General features: G+C 50.7%; 1 protein-coding gene across 6 annotated transcripts in view; it reads right to left on the bottom strand.

Moving 5' to 3' along the window:
* Positions 1-20,155, bottom strand: part of LOC139009585 (tetratricopeptide repeat protein 7B) — a 191,201-nt gene that overhangs the window by 37,869 nt on the left and 133,177 nt on the right. For 2 of the 6 annotated variants that reach the window (XM_070413837.1, XM_070413838.1), the window contains 4 exons: positions 17,953-18,069; positions 10,826-10,923; positions 7,162-7,326; positions 4,214-4,264 (listed from right to left, as the gene is read on the bottom strand). In XM_070413837.1, the coding sequence (XP_070269938.1) occupies positions 4,214-4,264; positions 7,162-7,326; positions 10,826-10,923; positions 17,953-18,069 (431 nt within the window). The remainder of the gene's footprint in view (positions 1-4,213; positions 4,265-7,161; positions 7,327-10,825; positions 10,924-17,952; positions 18,070-20,155) is intronic. The other 4 variants (XM_070413833.1, XM_070413834.1, XM_070413835.1 and 1 more) reach the window with 2 other exon arrangements.

Genomic DNA, 20,155 nt, shown 5'->3' with positions numbered 1-20,155 from the left:
TCTAAACGGAACCTACGGCTGGAGAAATAAGCTTCCGAATCATCCGGTCCGACAGGTAGGCCAGGGCGAGTGCGGCTGCTCTGCCTCTTGTTTATCACTCTTGCTGGAGAAGTGCTTGTCGCCGTGGCAACCCTGAGGGTGAGCAGCTGCTGCGCTCCAGCACGGCCCTCGGTCACAGGACACAGTGGCTCTGAAACCGGGCCCTGGGAGCTGCTGCAGGCGGAGGGAGCATGCCCCCAGACCTGGCCCAGGTTCTGTGACCTAATTTAATGGCCTGAATGGTCCAGGCGCCGTAAGAGGCCACGCGGCTGACGAGATCTGTGCTTCCCCAAGCCCACTGCCTTTTCTCTCCTCACCCAGACGCCCCAGTGGAAGCGTTATCTCGGACACCTGACACGAAGGCAGGGGCCACTTAAGAACGGCCCTGAGCCCTGCACCCAGGGCTCTGTCTGGGCTTCCCTTGGACCGCCATGTGCTGGGGGGGGAGGCGGGGGGGGGGGGGAGCGAGGCATTGCCCTACGGACCAAGAGGCCCAGGAACCAAGGCCGCTGGCCTCGGAAGCTGCACGTCAAGCTCTGGCCCCTCCCGAGGACTTCTGACCCAGCTCCTGTCATATGCCGGAGCCTGTTGAGAAACCCTGTCACAAGCAGGACACCGGGAACAGTCAGCTCAAATTGCCCTTGCGGCTGAGCCTTCACCAAAATCCCTTTTCCGGAGCACGAGACCTGCGGCTCATTCCACGCAGACCTCCAGTGTGGCAATCGCACGGCCTGCATGTCACCTCTCCAAGTTCATCATTCAGAGGACCTCACAGCCAACAATTCTGTTCAGCCAGAGGCACGCTGCATTAGGAGGCTTGGTTCTGTTTGAGAACCTGGCGTCTCCATAAGCAGGGCACTCAACACAGAGCATGCTCTGTCCCGCTGTCCTCTGGCTGGGCCTGGTGGCACTGAGTGAGTGGCTATGGTCTGAAGGACAGCCACCTTCCCTCTCCCCTCCCATCTTCACAGCACGCAGAAGGTAAGCTTGCCCTAGAGTAGCAGTTCTCAACCTGTGGGTCGAGACCCTTTGGGGGTTGAACAACCCTTTCACAGGGGTCGCCTAAGACCATCCTGCATATCAGATATTTACATTACGATTCATAACAGTAGCAAAATTAGTTATGAAGTAGCAACGAAAATAATTTTATGGTTGGGGGTCACAACATGAGGAGCTGTATTTAAAGGGCCAGAAGGTTGAGAACCACTGCCCTAGAGGAATCCCTGCCCGCCCAGTGACAGGAGAGCAGCAGGGTCCAAAAACAAGGGACAATGGTCACGTGATGCATAGAAAAAAAATCCTTCACCAGAGAGACCTCAGTAGATGCATCGCTCTTTGCTTCCCGGCCCGAGAATGAACTCCGGGACCTCATGCACATGAACATGGGACCACGATGGAGCACCAGCCCCTCTCTCTGCCTGCCATCCACATTCTCTCTGCCTGATGCCCGGCAGCGACCTGCCCGCCCGCGCTGGTACGAGGCGGAGCTGCTCCAGCCTGGCATTCGAATCACCTGCCGCGCAAGAATCTCTGTGTTCATTTTCCCTCGGTCCCGACGTCATTCAAGGTTATCTGTCAACAGAGTTTACTCAGCTTCCAGTTCCTGGAGGCTGTGGGCCCCCTCACCCCAAACTATTTAAAAAAGCAGGAAAAGAGGAGCGATTTACCTCTAAAGACCCTGACTGCCGAGCAGCAATCTGCGTGACTAAGCATTCTGCTGCAGAGCTGTGCTAAACGTTTTTCATTTTTAGCAGGAAGAGAATTTCTGTTTCTCAAGTCAGGGCTTGGGAGCAAGTTAGCCCAATACTGCAGACTGCTGGTAGCTGGTGACCCCTGACCCTGCCACCTGTGCACGGAGAACCAGGGTGTCCTGGGGCTGAAGGAGGTGGCGGCTGAGTAGCTAGTGATGATTCTCTCTTAGTTTTTGAAGGGGGAGGAGAGATAGAGTCCATGCTCACTTCAACCCTCGAATTAGGTGTATTCTCTCTGTACCTTTGTAAGAACATTAAACACTTTGGTTCGTCTCCACCGCCCGTCTTTGCTGGGGGTAGTCCTGTCTGAGCAGGCAGCAGAGGTGTGGCCTCCTGGAGCTGCCTGTCACTGCCCTCCCTCCCACATTTCTAATCCCAAGGTTGCCACCCCCCTCTCTGTAGCATGCCCATAATGTGACGGGGACATGGGGCTGGAGCGGCTCTAGGGACAGCTGCCTGGTCCTCCCCCAACCCCACTGGCCAGGAGGCCTCCAGCTGTGGGCCCCTCTGACACGTAGCTTGGTCACCATTCTAGTAGCGACTGTTCCTTTTCACTGAATGGAAGAGAACAGGACAGCAACCCCAGGCCCCAGACGAGATCACAATTTCCCATCGACTAACAGAATCATCAAGCACAGTTGAAACCTGACAGAACGTGCCTCTGAAAGGGAAGGTTCTTCCCGGGAAAGCGTTAGGGAAGGGTCACACTAAGGCAGGGAGAGGCAGGGCACGGCCCAGGCGGGTATGCGGGGTGGCCCAGCCAGGCGGTCACACAGAAGCGTGGGGGACGCCGTTCCCATGCATGCAGGGAGATGCCAGCGGTCAGGGCCACGCGGCCTGGGCTGGAGGCAGTACCTGCTGGAGGACCACACCGGGAAGATGCCCCCATCTCCATAGAAACCCTCCCGATGGCTGAGGCTGCGTCTCTGGCCTGAGTGCCCTTCTGCCTGGGGAAGGCGTGTTCGTCTCTGAATGCAGCGAACAGGAACAGTCTCTCGGGTTTGGGGGACCGTCTAATTACTGGACACATACTCCTCAACTTCTACCCCAGAGCCATTTATTATTGACTTGTCAATCTCCTAAAACTCCATTCAATCTTGTTTAAAGAAAGACACCACAGGACTAATGCAGGAGACTTTAATTTAACCCAATTAGCGAGAAAAGATTTATATTTGAATCATTAAGGCTGAACTTTTAAGATGGACACCCCTCAAATGCAGAGGGGTCAGCCATAGAACTGTCCTCGAACCCAGTGTCCTGACCTTTGAGAGCTGGGCTGCTTCTAGGGAAAGTAGAAAATACAAGTCCCTGATATAAATGTACCCCCCAGCCATGAACCATGAAGCCTCACTGTAACTAACAAGGGCTCCCCGAAGGTTTAATGTCGCCCGACTTTCTAAAAATCAAGGCTTTTTCACGTGTCCGAGGAGCCTGCTATTGCAGGGACCCTGGCGTGAAACCTTTTTCTTTCTGAAGAACCCTAATGTGAGGGTAATGACAAACATTTGTTTTCTATTATGGACCTTTAAAGGCAAAAGGAAGGCACATGTAGGCCAAGCAAGATTTCAGAGGAAAAATCATCTCCCGGAGGGGTGCATTTGCCACAGGCAGCAGAGGCTCAGATCTCACCGGATCATCATGTACCTTAGCATTTCCAAGATGCCTGGCCTGGAACAGCGATTCCACAGGGTGGGGAAAACGATGCAATCGGGTTGGACACACTGGGTCAGAGCTAAGAGAGTCTTGAATTTTTTTTTTTAACTGCAGGACCTCTCAGAGCCTTTAATGTGCTCATGTGAACTGTGAGTCTCTAAAAATATCTGCCCAGGCAGAATCAGCGTCTCAGAAACAGCCTTCGGAAAATGTGATCATTCACTAGTGCCTTAAAGAGCACCACCTAAAGCACTAGTTCTATATTCAGGGAATTGCTTTGTCTCCTTTAAATGTTGGCAGATGTAGTTTACGTTTTATGATGTCTGTTTAGCTTATTTTAGGAAAAATAATGATTAGAATTGCTTTTCTATGCTGCAATAATGGCTGACCTGGAAAGGAATTTCAAGATCCGATTGGTTCCTTCTTCCCAAAATTTACAGATGGCCCGCACCTGGGCCACCGGGTGTCTCACGTCTGATCAGCACAGGGGGCTTCTGACCCTCCACTGCACAGCCTGACTTGGGCATTTTCCCCGCTGTGCCTTCTTCCGTGGTCCTTTCCAGGCAAGTACTGCCTCCTCAGGATGTAAATCCAAGCGTTAGCACCTCAGGAGAGATGAGCCCCGGGGGGCGAGTGGGCAAGCGGGTGGCAGCTGAATGTCCACACCATCTCCACAACCACCCGCCAGCAACCACCACACACATTCCATGAGGGAGGGAAGCGTGACTCTGAGGCCCTGGGGAAGGTTAACAGATCGGTGGACTACTTACTAACTGAAAAAAGGGAGGGAAAACCATGAAAGTATACTTCTGGAGAGTTGCCTTGGAACAACAAATCAAACCAAAAATTAAAACCAAGAAACAAAACATTTGAAAAATCAAAACTGAGGCTAAAAAAGCAAATAGAGTTCTAATAACCTTCCAACTGTAAGTCTGGCTTCTGGAATCGGACTGCAATTCGAGAATGACACAGAGTTTTCCACTAACAATGATTTTTTTCTTTTTTAAACAAAGGCCAACTGGGCATTCCCCTCTCCGTCTCAGCGCTCCGGGCAGGCAAGCTGACCGATTCATGTACTGTGCTTTGTTTCCAGGGCAGGAAATTCCAAAGGGAAGGGAAAAATAATCAAACAAGCGGTTTTCAGATCTTTCCACCCATGAACCCTGATTAGGATTCCAAGAGTTTGTAGGGTTTGGCCAGTTTTCATTTCTATGAAGTCAAAGGATTGGAGGGAGAAATTCATAAAACGTCAGGTCGTTGCTGTCTGTCCTACAGAAAAGACTTGGGATTCAAGTTCATAACAACTTTAATCAGGAAATTCTACACTTACCACTGACGTATGGTATGCTTTCTCCGTCTCCAACTAAACGTTGCATCCACGGGGCGGGGAAGATTCTCGGGCGAGTCGGTCTTAGTTAAACACCTGGTTAGGGCCAGGTACTCCCTAAAGGAGGGGGTGGGGGAGATGACTCATAGCTTCAAAAACAACCAACTGAGCACCATTTGGGACATATACGTTTAGAAGAAAGCCAAATGGGTGCTCCTCACCCAACATTTTATAACTAATCTGCTATAAAGTGCCTCACTAGAGCCAGGATTTCAATTGCCCGGGTTTAAAGGAACACAGGGTCCCGGGGATGCAACGTGATACATACTGGCAGGGCCTGGAGGTCGGAGGGCTTGTTGTGCAAATGAGTGAACGGCCATGGGAACATTGCTGAGGTATTCTAGAACAGTGAGATCCCATTTTATGACCAAAACACTGGGCAAAAGTCAATGCAAAAGACAGTTTTAATGGAAAAAAATGAAGTTGGCAATTGCTGCTGGGCATTGTTTTGAAGGGAAAAAAAATCTATTTTTAAGAAGGGGATTAAAAACAACATAAACAGTTCATAGTTTACTAGAGGCCCGGTGCACGACATTCGTGCACTGAGGGGGGGAGGGGGGGCGTCCCTCAGCCCAGCTGTGCCCTCTCGCAGTCTGGGACCCCTCGGGGGGTGGGGAGCAGGTCTAAGCTGGCAGGTGGACATCCCCTGAGGGGTCCTTAGCGCTGCCACGGAGGTGGGAGAGGCTCCCGCACCAGCCATGAGCCCGGCTTCTGGCTGACCGTTGCTCCCTCTGTGGGAACGCACTGACCACCAGGGGGCAGCTCCTGCATTAAGCGTCTGCCCCCTGGTGGTCAGTGTGCATCATAGCGATTGGCCGTTCAGTTGATTTGCATATTAGCCTTTTATTATATAGGATAGCATTATCTCCGTCTTCCAGTTCATGAAGCTGGGATTGCCATTCAAGCAAGGTTCAGAACACCTGGTATGCAGACAGGCAAGGTCTGGATGTCTTATTTTAGGTCAGTGGTTCTCAACTTTGGCTGCACATTAGAATCATCTGGGAATCTTTTTAAAATCCTGATTTCTGGGCCTCATCCTCCGGAAATTCTGTTTCTTTGTTTTGGGGTGGGGTCACAAGATTAGTAACAAAGAAACAGAATTTCCGGAGGATGAGGCCCAGAAATCACGATTTAAAAAAGATTTCCTTGTGCAGCCAAGGTTGAGAACCACCGTTTTAGGTGATAGCCTTGTTTCTGTCCTGGGTGTGTGTGTGTGTGTGTGTGTGTGAGCGCGCACACGCACGCGCATGTGTAACAAAGCAGGCTAGCCATCCAAGAGATGAGCACATTAGAGAAAGTAGTTTTCTCTGGCAATAGTTCCCCTTATGAGCTTTTGTTCAGCATATAACTGCGCATTTGGAACAAAGATGAGCCTTATAAATCATGGGTATAGAGATTAATTTTTCTGGCCCTCCCAGTAAAGTGAACATTAAATAAATGAGTCTGAGAAAACAAGGGTGGATCTCCTCGTGAGAGCCATAATTCAGGTCCCATTTAAGGCCTTTACCAACCAGCATTCCATTTAATTCAGGCTTTTTCTTTTCATCGACAGGTTCCCAGACACCCTAAACAGACTTGAAAATTTCAGTATTATTTAAAAGCAAGATTAGATTAAAATGCTGCTCAACTTTTCTGCCTATTTTCACAACATAAACCCTACATTTCCCTTCCCTGCAAATGGAAAATAATTTACAGCATTGCTTTTCAAAATGCTGTGCAGTACCCACGGGTCCTGGAATTATATGGGGTATTTTATAAATGCAGCTTCCTGGGCCCTACCTCAGGCCCACTGAACTACACACTCTGGGGTGGGGCCCAGCGGATCTAATCCACAGCTTTCAAAGCTCTTTGTGTGATCTTAATGCACAGGAAAGTTCGAGAACCACATATTTAAAGTGCATATGACCATTATCTTTAGAGAGTTAGCTTGATTATTACATACTTGTTGAATTAATTTCTAAATTGAAAAACCAGAAATATGTAGAATAAATTATCTGCCAATTGTTCTAATTTGCCTTTTTAAAAACTGAAACTTTAATTAATGCCTTTATATCAATGCCAGGAAAGCACCAAAGTACCTAGAAAAGCTTCTATTTCTTCTGCTCAAAACGGGTTTCTTTACTTTTCACAGAGAAGGCTGGAAACCGGGCACCAGTACCTCCTCCTGCCCCAAACGGCCTTTTGGATTTTCAAATTAGCAAGATATGTCTCTCAGATAAATTTGATGGAGTTTCCCATCCAGCTTATCAGTTAGGAAGATTATCAGAAAATGAAACATCAGGCAAATGAAGCAGATCTAACAAGAAAGGAAAAGCCATAAACCATGTTTACACCGAGAGGGTTCCTGGCGGGGACCTGGGCCATGGAATGAGTGAGCTGCTGAGGGCCACACAAAGGTATCGGGTTTGGGATGAGAATGAAGATGAGAAGATACAAACAGGTGGAGAGGAGACTCGGTTCTTGAAAGAGAAGAGGAGGAGGAGGAGGAATCTGACACTAAAAAGTGAAGAGAAAAAAAAAAGATAAAAGCAAAAAAACTTTAGAAACACAAAGAAAAAATAAAACTAGCTTTTAATATACTCACATAAGCTGCAAAGAAAATGAGGTCATGTCATACACAATCATTCCTCTACTTGACAACAGAATACAAGTGCTTTTTGAAGAAAACAAATCTGTTGTTTCCCGTTGGTTATTTAATTGCTCTGCAGTAACAGCATGGAGCCAACACCACTCAGGTTTACCTGGGCACCGATTCAGCATAGACCCACTGAAAAGAACATGTCCGTCACCGACAACACCCCGGGCATTCTGGGGGAAACTATTGGCCTGTCCATTGTAAAGGGTGAGAACTTGACTTTTCCTAGGTTTGCTTTTTATGAGAAGCATTTACACAGAGTGTACAGTGGCGCCTCGGTTCTCGGACCTAATGCGTTCCGGAAGGCTGTTCGAGGGGCGATGTGTTCGAAAACCGAATCATTCCCCGCCCCCCCTTAGAAACAATGTGAATTGAATTAATCCGTTCCAGACCTCCAGATGATTCCCTGTTTTAACTTTTCTTATATCCAGTATCTGTCTAATGTACTGTTTAATCTATAAACAAACACTTCTTTTCTAAAATTTATTAAACCACCCCCTCCTAGCCTCATTCCAGGGGTGTCCTTCAGGTCAGCCGGCAGCATCTTTGCTTGTTCACATACTTGTACCACTGCCTCCAAAATGCGGTCAGTGGCTAACCGCTTTCCGTTTATCCAATCAGCAGCGGTTTTCCCACCTCTTCAGTTGCCTGTGATCATTGTTTCTTTCACACCCTTAGCAACATTAGCACTCCCGATGGCCGTTGTATGTTTTTAAGTTGTGCTAATCATTGATTCCGCCAGCCACAAAAGCATCCTCTCCTTTGTTTGTTGGCTGAGAGATGCTTTTTTGTCATGCTAGGGTATCAGCCTGAAAGGGTTGTCAGTTTGAAAATTGAAGTTTGGTTCAATAACCCAGACATGTTTTCTGTGAGCAACTTGGTGGAGAACCAAATTGCACGAGATGGGAGATGTTCCAGAAATGAGGTTTGACTGTATTTCTGTTTTCCCAGGTGCGGGTACTGAGGTACAGGACGTGTCAGGTCTCAGCCCGGGGCAGTGGGGTGCTAGCTCCCTAAGCTGGCCCGGTGGCTGTGCGCTGGGCACTGGAGAAGGGGCTTTATCTTTAATATAACCCAACACCTCGCCACAGCAAAGTCATTCTTTTAACTGCATCCTGTTTTGGAGGCCAAGGGAAGAAAACATTTTTTTTCACCCTCTAGTTAAGGAACTACCGATTTGTTCCAAAGAAAAGATAGTGATTTGCAGCTTCAGAGTTACGACTGTCACCCCACTGGATTCCTCTCCATGGCTGGGACTATTTGATGACTGGGGGTGGGGGCAGGAGGGCCAGAGGTGATGTTAGCTGGGAAATCATGTTCTTTAGGGAGGAGGGCTTTTCAATTTGCCACATCCATTTAATAAACCCACAGTCAGTCCAAAGCTCCTAGACATGGGTTCCCCTAATGGGACTCCACAGATCTGTGTATGGACAATTTCAGAGGTGGAAACCCATGCTCTAAGTAACTAACCACTCCCCAAACCAAGCACCCCGCGCCTGTACTGTGTAATGACCCAGGTGTATAGCAATGGTGTTGTGCTAATACTTTTGAAAGGTTCTTATCTGTTTGACATATACACTGACATTTTAACAGGTGAAATGTGATGTCTGGGCTTTGCTTTAAAATACTCTACAAAACCCGAGTGTGGGGCGGGAGAGATGGCTGGAAAAAAACACTAGTTCCTGAAGGCTGGCAGCAGACACATGGGGATTCATTATGTTATATTGTAGCTTGGTGTATCCGAATATCTTCCACAGGAGAAGATCAAAAATAAACAGGGAGTGAATTTTAGTTCTGGAACAGAAAAACAAGGGATATAAGCGTGCCCGTGGCTTCACAAAGGAGTCGAGTGCAGTGGGCGGCGCAGCATCGGCAGGACCATGAGGTGGAAGTTCACACGTCCACTGGCCACATGCCCTTGCCGATGCCAACAGGTACGGCTTTGCTTGTGGCGGCTGCCCGTGCCCTTTAAGTCAGGGATTTAGAACAGCGAGACCCCGGAGGTAAAGGGGTCTGAGTACGAATGTCCTCGCAGGCTCCTGGGGAAGGGGCCCAGGAGGAAGACAGCCTGGTCCTGACAGCCGACCTTCTAACTCTAGGACGAGGGGGTTAGAGTCCCCTCTAGCAGGACTGGACGGGTCTGAGTCAGAGTCTCTGCCTGGGTTGTAGTCTACACCCAGCAAGGCCTGCAGATCAGTCCGGTGGGACCATCGCAGGGGGAGGCGGAGTGCGGCTTGTCAGTCTGCATTTGGCGCAGTGGCTGCGGGATGTTAAATGCACTAGTGTGCAATTCAGGCTGCTTCCAAGGCCTGATGTCCTTCTGACCTAGGGCCCTGGGATGGGACTTCCCAAGCTGATTTTCAACTTGGTAACAGGGAGCCCAGCACAGGGACGCAGCCTCCCGGCCACTGCGACGCCACCGGGCTTGGGTGGGTACCACAGTTGGCTGCCAGAGGCCCTATCCCTCCCATCCTGACGGAGGAGAGCCTGCCAGGAGCTGGCTGTGCGTGCCTCAGGCCTGCTCCCTCGCTTCCTCTCGGGGGGCTTGCTCAGGAGCTGGGACCTGGCCCGGGGTAGAAGAACCTGGAGGCTCCTCTCCAAAAGCCAGCCCATGAAGAGCAGGCACACCCAGCCCGGGACTGGCCTCACGCAAACCCCGGGGCAGCAGAGCAGCAGCAGAGCCAGGTTCCGAGTGATGCTCTGGAACTCCTTGAGGCTCAAAGCAGAGGGAACTTCTGTATATGTTGTGGGTCTGTCGAGTCCTCCAAATTGCCACTGAACAGTCGGAATTACTATTAGAATTGCTTGTTGGGAGTGTTGGCAATGACCGGGGACTATTTACTCCTCTGTACTGAGGGGGATGGGGAAAGGCCAATGAGAGGGAGGCACAGACATCTCTCAGAGGCGGCGCGTGCTGCGGGCCTCCACGTGGGACAGTGGAATCAGAGCTCAGAGCCCCCCCCCCCCATCCCCTGCCTCCTACAGGCTCTTGCGCTGGATGTGTGTTCACATGTGCAACTGATTAGAAAGCAAAACCTGGGTTTCAGCAAGGTCTGCAATCTAAAGCAAGAGGCAGAAACGGGAAAGCAGAGGGGAAGCTGTGGAGACGGGAACAATCGAATTTTAGTTTCGAATTTTAGGCTCTAAGAGCAAGGGGAAGAAATAGACAGCCCTCAGCGATGTGCTGGCCATGTAGCACGACTTCCCCACGGTGCACACACTTGGAAAGGACACGGGGAAAAGGCACCTCGGTTGAGTTTAACCGACTTGCGTGAGCTGTGCTCCCAGCCCCGGTGGCCGTCCTCATCCCCGTCCCTCGGAGTTGGCACCATTCCGCCCCCGCCGGCTCTTCATTCTCACCTGTCTCCGGGTCGCTGAAGTCTGGCAAGGTGATCGTATTGAGCTGCCGCCTGTCCGCAATGGTTCTATCTAAGAGGCTGCTCCCGCGTCCAGAGTCACTGTAAAACAACAGCGAGGAATGTCAGTCATGTGAAGGGTGGGCGGGAGGAAACAGATCCCACCAATGCGGGCTCCTGAAGAGCAGCTGTTGCTGTTGGGTGCGTTTCTGATGTTCTTCGGCACCTTTTCATCTGTTACAGAGCACCTGCTTCCTGGCTGGGGCTGGGACTGCTTTCAGCCATCAACATCACTAGCATGGCTTCAACCACACCCACAGACCCTGCTGATTTCAGCCTTTTTGTCATCATCCTATTTAACAAAGAGGGAATATGCTAATTGACCCTCACACTGCCGCAAAGATGGCAGTGCCCACAGCCAATAAGGAGAGAATATGCTGATGGACTGTCACGCCCTCAAAGATGGTGGCGCCCACAGCCAATAAGGAGGGAATATGCTAATTGACTGCCCTGCCCTCAAAGATGGCAGCGCCCACAGCCACAAGAGGCAGTGCCCAGTCCCCTCAGCCCCCCAGCTGCCCAGGGCCCCCCGAGGCTCAGGTAACCAGGGTCGGCTGAAGCTTGCGCTGCCAGCAGTGGCAGCAGCAGAGGTGTGATGGGTGTCGCCTTCCCCTGATCGCTGGTCGCCTCCCGCCCCTGAGGGCTCCCGGACTGTGGGAGGGGGCAGGCAGAGCTGAGGGTTCCCCCCACCAGTGCATGAATTTTCATGCACCGGGCCTCTAGTAAAATATAAAAACTACAAACCCAGGGCCCCATCCACCTTACTCCGCGTCCATAGCTCATCATGCCTGTACATGCCCTCCTCATGTGTCCACTCGGCGCCAGTGCGTCTTAGCCCTCGCCACACAGGGAAGTCGCCGGGCACTTCTAAAACCACTCATGCCCAGGGCCCACTCCAGAACACAAAATCAGAACTTCTGGGGGCAGTCAACACTTTTCAAAGCTCCCCAGAAGGTTCTAATGTACAGGTGGATTCGAGGACCCCTGGCCCCTACTCTTCAAAGGGCAATCACAGCCATGGCCTCGTTTGTGTCCCAGAACAAGCCTTTAAGATAAATTGGGTGTTCGATACCCGTTTGGCACATGAAGAAGAGGAGGTTGTGGGTAGGGCTGGAGCCGCAGCGCCGCCCAGTGTTCCTGAGCCGGAGAAGTGGGCGTGGCGGGGGGGGGGGGCAGCCCAGCAGGTTGGTGGCCGCTTCCTGCACGAATCCCCTCTCCAGCTTTCTCCCACAGGGGACCCCCTCAGGCGTAACTGGAAGGACACACAGCTAAGGGACCTCCGCTATACAGACTCCTGTTTTTGTTGTTGTTGTTCTTTAAAATTTTGAGAAGCCTGTAAGCAAAAACAATACTATTCTTCTTTTTTCCTCTCATGATAATTCCATCAAAGAACCTCCCAAAACAAGCTGATTTGCCTCTTGAATTGTGAGTCTTTAATACGTTTCTTTGTCCATTTGTTATCACTCTGGGGGCCCTAAGGGTGATATTTTTTGTTAAGAAGTTCAAATTCTACAATAAAGGAACACAGTTTCCTTCCTCACTGCAGCTGTTGCGAAAAGTGGCACAAACAAGATTTGGTCTGAAACTTAATATGGTTTGCAGGCTGGAGCTGGAGAAATCCACAGGAAACAGGAGGAAGCCTGCTTCATTCAGGTCAGAGGGCCGGGCCGCTCAGACGTTCTACATCCCTGGGCACATGTTTTCCGGAAACTGTCCCATTAGTTATTTCCACCACCAAGAAACAATAAATGTCTCTGAGCAGCAGATAACATAAAAGTACACGCAAATTTTCATTGAACACATTACTGACTAAATGTTTCTAGCACGGGTCTATGTGTTTTTAATGCAAACATTACTAAAACATTACAAAAATATGAATATTGCAATGGCTCCCACTTAGGAGTTTTCCCGAAGATGTTATCTCAAAATGGAGGGCATTTTCCATCATCTTGGGGATCCCAGACACGCCCTGAGCTGTTGGTGTTGAAAAGGAGGGTATGCCTGGGCTTCCATGGACCAAATCCGAGAAAGTGGATCAGAAATGTCCGTTTCAGCCACAGTCCTGGAGGCTTTCCATCTCACCACGTCTCGGAGCACAGGACTGGCTGCCACGTGTGATGCTGGGTCCTGGGACTCAGCGGGGATCTGTCTCTACATCTGTCCTATCAAGTAGGTCACGTTGGGCAAGGCCACTTCCTGTGCCGCAGAGACTCCCCATCAGATAGAGGAGTCAGAAGAGGTATAGTGTCTAGGCACACCCAGGTGTCATTACATATACCTACAAACATGCACCTGGGTGCCGTGTGGTTGGCTGATTTCTGGAGAATTCCCAGCCGTCTGGTGCAATGGGCGGGCGGGGAAGCCGGGTGAAGGACCTCCTCCAACTCCAAATGGTAGAAACCCCAACTGAGGCCAAAATCTTAACCTGTGACCTTCACCCACTGACAATGACACAGCGTTTATTTCCCCTCCATCAGCCGGGAAACTCTATTTGGCTACGTTCCCTAGTTCCTTCTGAAAACAGAACATAGGCGTAACTATTCAACATGGAGATGCCGTGGTCTCCACTCTGAATGTTGTGATGGATGAGAATGTGGAAGAAGCGGCAAAGGGGGCCCTGCCCACCCCGAGTCTCCGTCACTCCCTCACTCTGGCCAGTGTCTCTCCCGGAAGCCTGGAAGCTGCTTCCTCTCTCTCCCGGTAACCTCTGCTTGGACCCCTCCCGCGGACCTCCCGGCCCCCCAGGTATCTCGCATCTTCTCTGTGGGGGCCCTAGGCTGCCAGGCACTCCCACCAAGGGGAGGAAACCATTCCCGGTCAGTGGTCGAGAGGGTTCAGGGAGAGAAAACTGTAAGGAGCCCCAAATCCACGGTACATAAGCTGAAGACATCCTCCCATGTGATGTGCACAGCAATGATTTCCGTTCCCCACCAGGATTGCAAATCAGGGTGAGCTGTAGTGATGGCTAAAGCTACCGTGGGGACCGGAAGCTTCTCTTGGACATCCTCCATCTTTCTTCACCACACGGAGGGTAACCAAGAGACAAGCCGGTGCTGGGCTAGGAGACGGAACCTGGACTTCTTGTCACAGCTTTGCCTCCTCCCAGCTCCGGGGGTGCCTGGCACACAATGAGCTGATGTGAGAGGGGGCCTTGGACAGGACACCCGATGCCTGGCCTCCTGCTGGATGCTGAAGGCTGGATTACAAGAGCCAACGCAAGTTCCCAACATCCCAAACCTCAAATTTTCCCATCAGTAAAATGGGTATGACATCACATGACGTTTTCCCACTTTATAGGGCTACTTTCCAGATGGAATCGGGGCACACTTTGTAAAGGAAAAGTTCCACCAAAATGGCTGTGCATTAGTGTGAAATGGGGCCCCCAAATTCCAACTGAGGTTAGAGCAAAGCAACCATCTTAAAAAAAGAAACCCCAAACTTTAAATGCTACTCATTAATGAGTGATTGAAGTAAGAACTAGGGAGAAAAAGTTTTCTTCCCATCACATGGCTGCCTGCTGGAGATGGTCCACGTGGCAGTGACAAGCGGGGGAAAGGAGCGGTTAACAATAAGAAACAGAAATAACAGAAGTTGGCTCTGGCTGGTGTGGCTCAGTTGGTTGAGCATCGTCCCATAGACCAAAAGGACACCAGTTCAATTCCCGTCAGGCACAGGCCCAGGTTACATCCTGTGTACTTAGGGGGATGGGGAAAGGCCAATGAGAGGGAGGCAATCAGGTTCACTCCCCGATCTGGGTGTGTACGGGAGGAAACCAATTCATCTCTCTCTCTCTCTCTCTCTCTCCCCCACACACACTCTCTTCCTCTCTCTAAAAAAAATCAATAGAAACATATTTAAACAAAGAAGCTGGCTGTCCACTCAGAGAGGCAGAATGGTGGTGGAGGGAGCTTTAGTGTCAGACCTGGGTTTCACTCAGCTCTACTATTGACTTCACTGCTTGCTTAGCTCTAATTTTATCTCCTACGAATGGAAGGACAGTGGTTGTCCTGCAAGGCTAACAGCACGGGGTTGAAGACCGCATGGGAACGGTGGTGTCAAAGGGAAAGCCTCCCTAGCTGAGGCTGTCCTGTGCGGTCCAGGAGCTGCTGGGCCTCAGGTGGGGCTCTGGCCGGTCAGAGGTCACACTGTCTTTGGTGGCCAAGTGACAACGCACAAGCGGAGGGGGCCTTAGAGACGACTAAGAGAGTGAACAGGAGACGAATTTCTATCCTAAATGCAAGCGAAACTGCAGACCTAGGGAAGCAAATCCAGGCTTCTGCAAGGACAGACACCTTGCCAAGGGGACCCTCGTGAGAACACACCCGCCATTCTGCTCACAGCAAGAGACACGTCCTCGGGAGGCAGGTGGGACGCTCTTTGCAAGCTGTCTACGTGCGGTTCAGTGACCAGCTCAGAGAGCTCTTCCTTCAAGCAGAAGAGGGCCTCGAAGAGAACACGAAGCTGCATCTGTTCTCATCCGGCCCCGCTACTGCCCGTGTTGTCCTCTGCTCTGCAGGCCTGCGCCCGCCTCAGGATGGAGGTGGGAGGGGCAGGAGCCCAGGCAGGTTGAGCAGAGCCCCCACCCCCACCCTCCCCCTGATCAGGCTCCAAACCACCCCACCCCCATTTTCACTCCCCCCCCCCCGCCCCCTGCCATCAGGCCGGGAAGTCAGTGTGGACCTTCTCCAGGTAGAAACCAACGGCCTCCTGCCCAGATGCTTGCTGCTCCATTTTTGCTGCTGTTTTTTAAGCAGGGATGCTGCTCACGCACGTGTTCATGCGATCCCACCCTTTTCTAAAACCCCGTGACCCGATCGATCGCAGATTCACGGCTGCTGCACCCAGCGCTGCCCTGATCTGGAGAACTGCGATGCGTGCCGTCCCTGTCAGGACATAGCCCTCCCCTCTGGAAGCTCCATTCTCCTGCCAAGGTCAGTCTCCCCACCATTCGGGGAGGATGTCTAAATTTGCACAATGGTAAGGGCTACAGGAGAAACATTTATTTATATCCCAGAGAAAATAAATAAAGTTTTTTTTTAAAAAGAGGAAGCTCCTTAATAAGGGGCTGCCTGCTTACCACCCCCTCCCTCAGGCTTTGGGAATAGCTGGAGGGAGGAGTAGCTGGAGGGAGCAGTAGCTGGAGGGAGGAGTAGCTGGAGGGAGCAGTAGCTGGAGGGAGGAGTAGCTGGAGGGTGCAGTTCTGTGATGGGTCCCCCTCTACCCACCCCCACCCCCATCCCGCTGCGCCTGAAGCCAGGGTTCCTCCAGCTCCAGGCCTCAAAGACCCTTCAGGAAACAGAGGAAGTAAGGACACAGCCCAGGCATTTGGTTAAGTATTTTTAAAAAGCTTTCCAATTCTGCTATTTTTTTTCTCTTCACATTCAATATTCTTGGTTGCTAAGTGGGAGGAAATGTGGGGAGGTGGGAGAAGTGTGGAGAAACTAGGGGAAACTGGCAATGCGCACGCGGGTGGATTTATTTTCTCATTTCTAAAGGGGGCACAGGCAGAGGACCGTGCTCGGGCGCAGAAGGAAGCAGCGGCCTGGGGAGGGTCTTCTGCTCGCTGGGCTTGTGGCGGAGTCTCCCCAAACCTGCTGTTACTGATAGGCCAGCAGGGAGGGGCTGTAGGGAGCATAAATATGAGCATTTTCTATTTCTGCTTAAAGACTTAGAGAAGGAGAATTTTTTAAAAATTAAAATGATCTTTATTTTCAGAACATACCCACAAAAGGAAAAATAGGCTTCTCATCAAGAGGAGGTTTTATGGTTACGAAGGGAACTCTTGTCTAAGTCCTGCCCCCCAGCTCTGCAAGGGACTGCGTGGCTTTCCAGCATAAGCCCCCTCCTGCTGCTCCCCCATGGGGTCTGCGGTCCCGTCTGTTAATGTCAGTTCCCAAGGACCCATGCCCTTAGCAGGGCCCTGAACATGACATGTTTCTTAACTGCAGAAACTTTTGTGAAACAGAATCTCACCTGCAGCCCCACCTACACTCACTCTGCTGCTCCCTGCTGCCCACCCCACCTTTCCTCTCCCCAGGCCAGCAGCTGGGGGCCACGGCCACTGCCATGTGGTGGCCTCCTGGGGGGCCAGACTGAGCAAGCCACACCCTTAGTCCACATGTACCATCTGAGTCACACATTTTAGGCTCCCAACTTTTAAGAGCATAATGTGAGCTGCCATACATCTACCTACGAGCATGAAAAACACTCTGAATGTAGGAGCAGTTGTTTGAATTCACTGGAATCGTCACATCCCTGTTTGTTACATTACTTGCCTGATAGGGCAGGTGCATCAGTAACCTAGACATGCAGCAGAAAGAACTGCCCAGGCTTGAACATGGCCACTGCAGGTTAAGGGGTGTCTTTCAGCACATGCCGGGGGTGGACAGTGCACGCCCCCAGGTGATCTGCCTCTGAAGGGTGGGGCCCTAGGAGTGACTCCGCTGACCACGCCCGGTCCAGATACAATCGATTTCCACCTTGCACAAAAGATAATCCCAAACAACATATTTCATTGTCCTACAGGACAGTATTTTTGCATGTATTTGCAAATTTGTTTAAACGTATCTATTTTTAAAGTCTTCTTTGAACAAGCCTTACCATTTTACTGATTCCCTCTTTAGCTAATGAGGTAAATAAAATCTCTGACACATGCTTAATTTCTATTTGAGTCATGATTTTAACTTTTTGAAAATAGCACTTTACTACGCCCATAGCAATTTCTACTCTCCTTAGGAGGATGTGGCCTCTTGTCTAGGCAGGTCTTTTAAATATTCCTGTAAGAATCCGATCTGGAGTATATAACCGACTAGCCTACCCATAAATCATCAGATGGTCATCCATTGTGAGCTGAGCCGAGTGGCCACCATGGCAGCAAAAGCAAAAGAAACCCATGACCTATGGCTTCACCAGCCACCAGGACAAAATCCCCTCAAAGAGAGAGCGTGGGAGGCTCCCCGCTGTCATCTGCTGTGTGGGGACCTGGGGGGCACTGCGCACTGCCAATCAGAGGGCACTGAGAGGCAGGGACCCACCGAGCCCCACACGAAGCAGGCCCCGCCGGCCTCTTACCTGGGGTTGGTTAGGTTGTAGCAGGATTTCCATATTTGTAGCATGTGCTTGCAAGTGAGCAGCGCCTCATCCGGGCCCCGGCACAGTGACTCCAACTTCACTTTGGAGAACAGCAGTCTGTGGTGGGGAGACAGGGAGAAGAGGACACAGCTGACACCCGAGGGAGAGGCCTGGTTCGCACTCAGGAGCGACTGCACTCGCTCCAGAATGGGGCGTCCAAAGGCCTCACCCCAACAAGGGCTCCGGAGTTCCCGGCTCAGCACGGGGCTTCGTCGGAGCCGCACCTGAGGCCAGTGCAGGCAATGACCGTGTGTGGTCGGGCGAAATTCATCGGAGTGGCTAATTTTATTCAGGACACAGGGATTCATTAAGAGCATGCTTTTTCAGAACAAAACCAATTTTCCTGCAAAGCTGCAAAAATTCATTGAAAGCTAATCTTGATTTGTCTATAAAATTACACAGAAGATGTGTCTCAATTGATGTAAATATCTGCAATTAACCTTCCACAGCGATCCTCACCATGGAAGGTGGACAGATCTCATGAGCTTCGAAGAGCTGGAGCTGAAGCGCCGCGAGGAAGGGCGACCCCTCCCCTCTCTGTCCTCCCAGCCTGCTATTTAGCAGCCAGGACTTGACCACCTCCCTCCATAACCGCGGTCTCTTCCCTACTTTTGTTATCACCAATGGCTTCACCTCCATCAGACCTTCTGAGCGCTGAGCTTAGACCCTTCTCTCTTTCTGGGACCCTCAGCATTCTCCCATCCAGACATTTACTTAGGTCTCTCTGTCCACATCAGCTCTCTTGGTCCTGCGCTCATCACGATCAAGGACCTGCGAAAGCCCCAGCATGAGCCCCGGCACCTCTTCATGGTCTTCCTACCCCTTGACCTGCACAACTCCAAGTAACCGTATTATAAAGACCTCCAGCCCTGGTTTTGCTCAGTGGTTAAAAGGGTGGGGACGTACAAGGCCCTAGAAATAATTTGGTCTGGCCCTGCCAAGGCATTAGGGGTGAGTTAATGAAATGTTTGACCCAATATAGCAGGCTAATTTTAAGTTGATAGTTGTGTATGACCCATGAATGATGTTATAAATACCCAAGTGGCCCTTGGCAGAGAAAAGGTTTCCCACCCCTGGGTTAGAGCATTGGCCCTCAGACCAAAGGGTCACGGTTTGATTACGTCCCAGTCAAGGGCACATAACGTGGTTGCAGGCTTGATCCCTGGCCTGGGTTGGGGCACGTGCCGAAGGCAACCAATCAGTGTGTGTCTCTCTCATATTGATCTTTCTCTCTCTCTTTCTCTCTCTCTCACCCTCCTCCCTCCCTTCTACTCTCTCTAAAAATCATTGGAAAAATATCCCCGGATGAGGATTTTAAAAAATCTCCAAAAATAATTTTCATTCCCAGCTCAAGAAACTACAGTGATTCCTTACTGTCTGTAATAATAAGTTAAATCCCTCACTGAGTCCTTTAAGGCACTCTGCCCACTGGCCACGCCTATGGCACATCCTGGTCTGAGCATCCCTCCGATGGACCCTTTACTCCTGCTAATAGAGTTCACTGGCCCAAGGCTATGGCTCTGTCATAATTCTATGAATATATATGCCATGTTCTCAATCTTAATCTCTACTCATCCACATATCTCTTCATTCTTCCTAAATTCACCTAAAACCCCACCTCATCAAATAAGTCTTCAACTAATACACTTTTACCCCTTCATAGTCTCTACCCAGTACGGACCAGATTAGCTGGTGCTTGTTATTAAGGAGGAGGAGGAGGAGGAGAAGAGAGGAAGGAGCTCCTCCCCTTGTGCACCTGGCCCTGCGTTTGGCCCTTTAAGAACAATGTCAATGCCATCTTTGTAAAACCCCTTCTCAGTGGCTGGTGCTTCTTTCCCTTCGGTAACAGAACCCCAACCCCTGTCTCAGGCCTCACCTCCATGGCGCCTAGAGCTGTGCTCGGAGGTCAATGGGCCTGAAATCAGCATTTGCTCACCGACTACTTTCTCTATAAACCAGGATATAAAGAAACATGTTTCTAGTGGTTTAAGTTAGACATCAGGGAGAATTCCTCAGCCACCTGCAGCGTGATGGCCTCGTCTGAAGGCCCTTTGGAGGAGGAAAGTCTCTTTTTCCTCCGGGGTCCTGAGGTGGTGGAACATTTCTACCAGAACCTCCCACCAAACTGGGTCAACGGGGAGAG

The sequence above is a fragment of the Myotis yumanensis genome, unplaced genomic scaffold (genome assembly GCF_028538775.1).
Source record: "Myotis yumanensis isolate MYYU_CA2020_CCGP unplaced genomic scaffold, mMyoYum1.0.hap1 SCAF_1, whole genome shotgun sequence".
NCBI classification, from domain to species: Eukaryota; Metazoa; Chordata; class Mammalia; order Chiroptera; family Vespertilionidae; genus Myotis; species Myotis yumanensis.
Note: the sequence above shows the minus strand (reverse complement) of the source record. Positions and strands in the feature narration are given on the sequence as shown.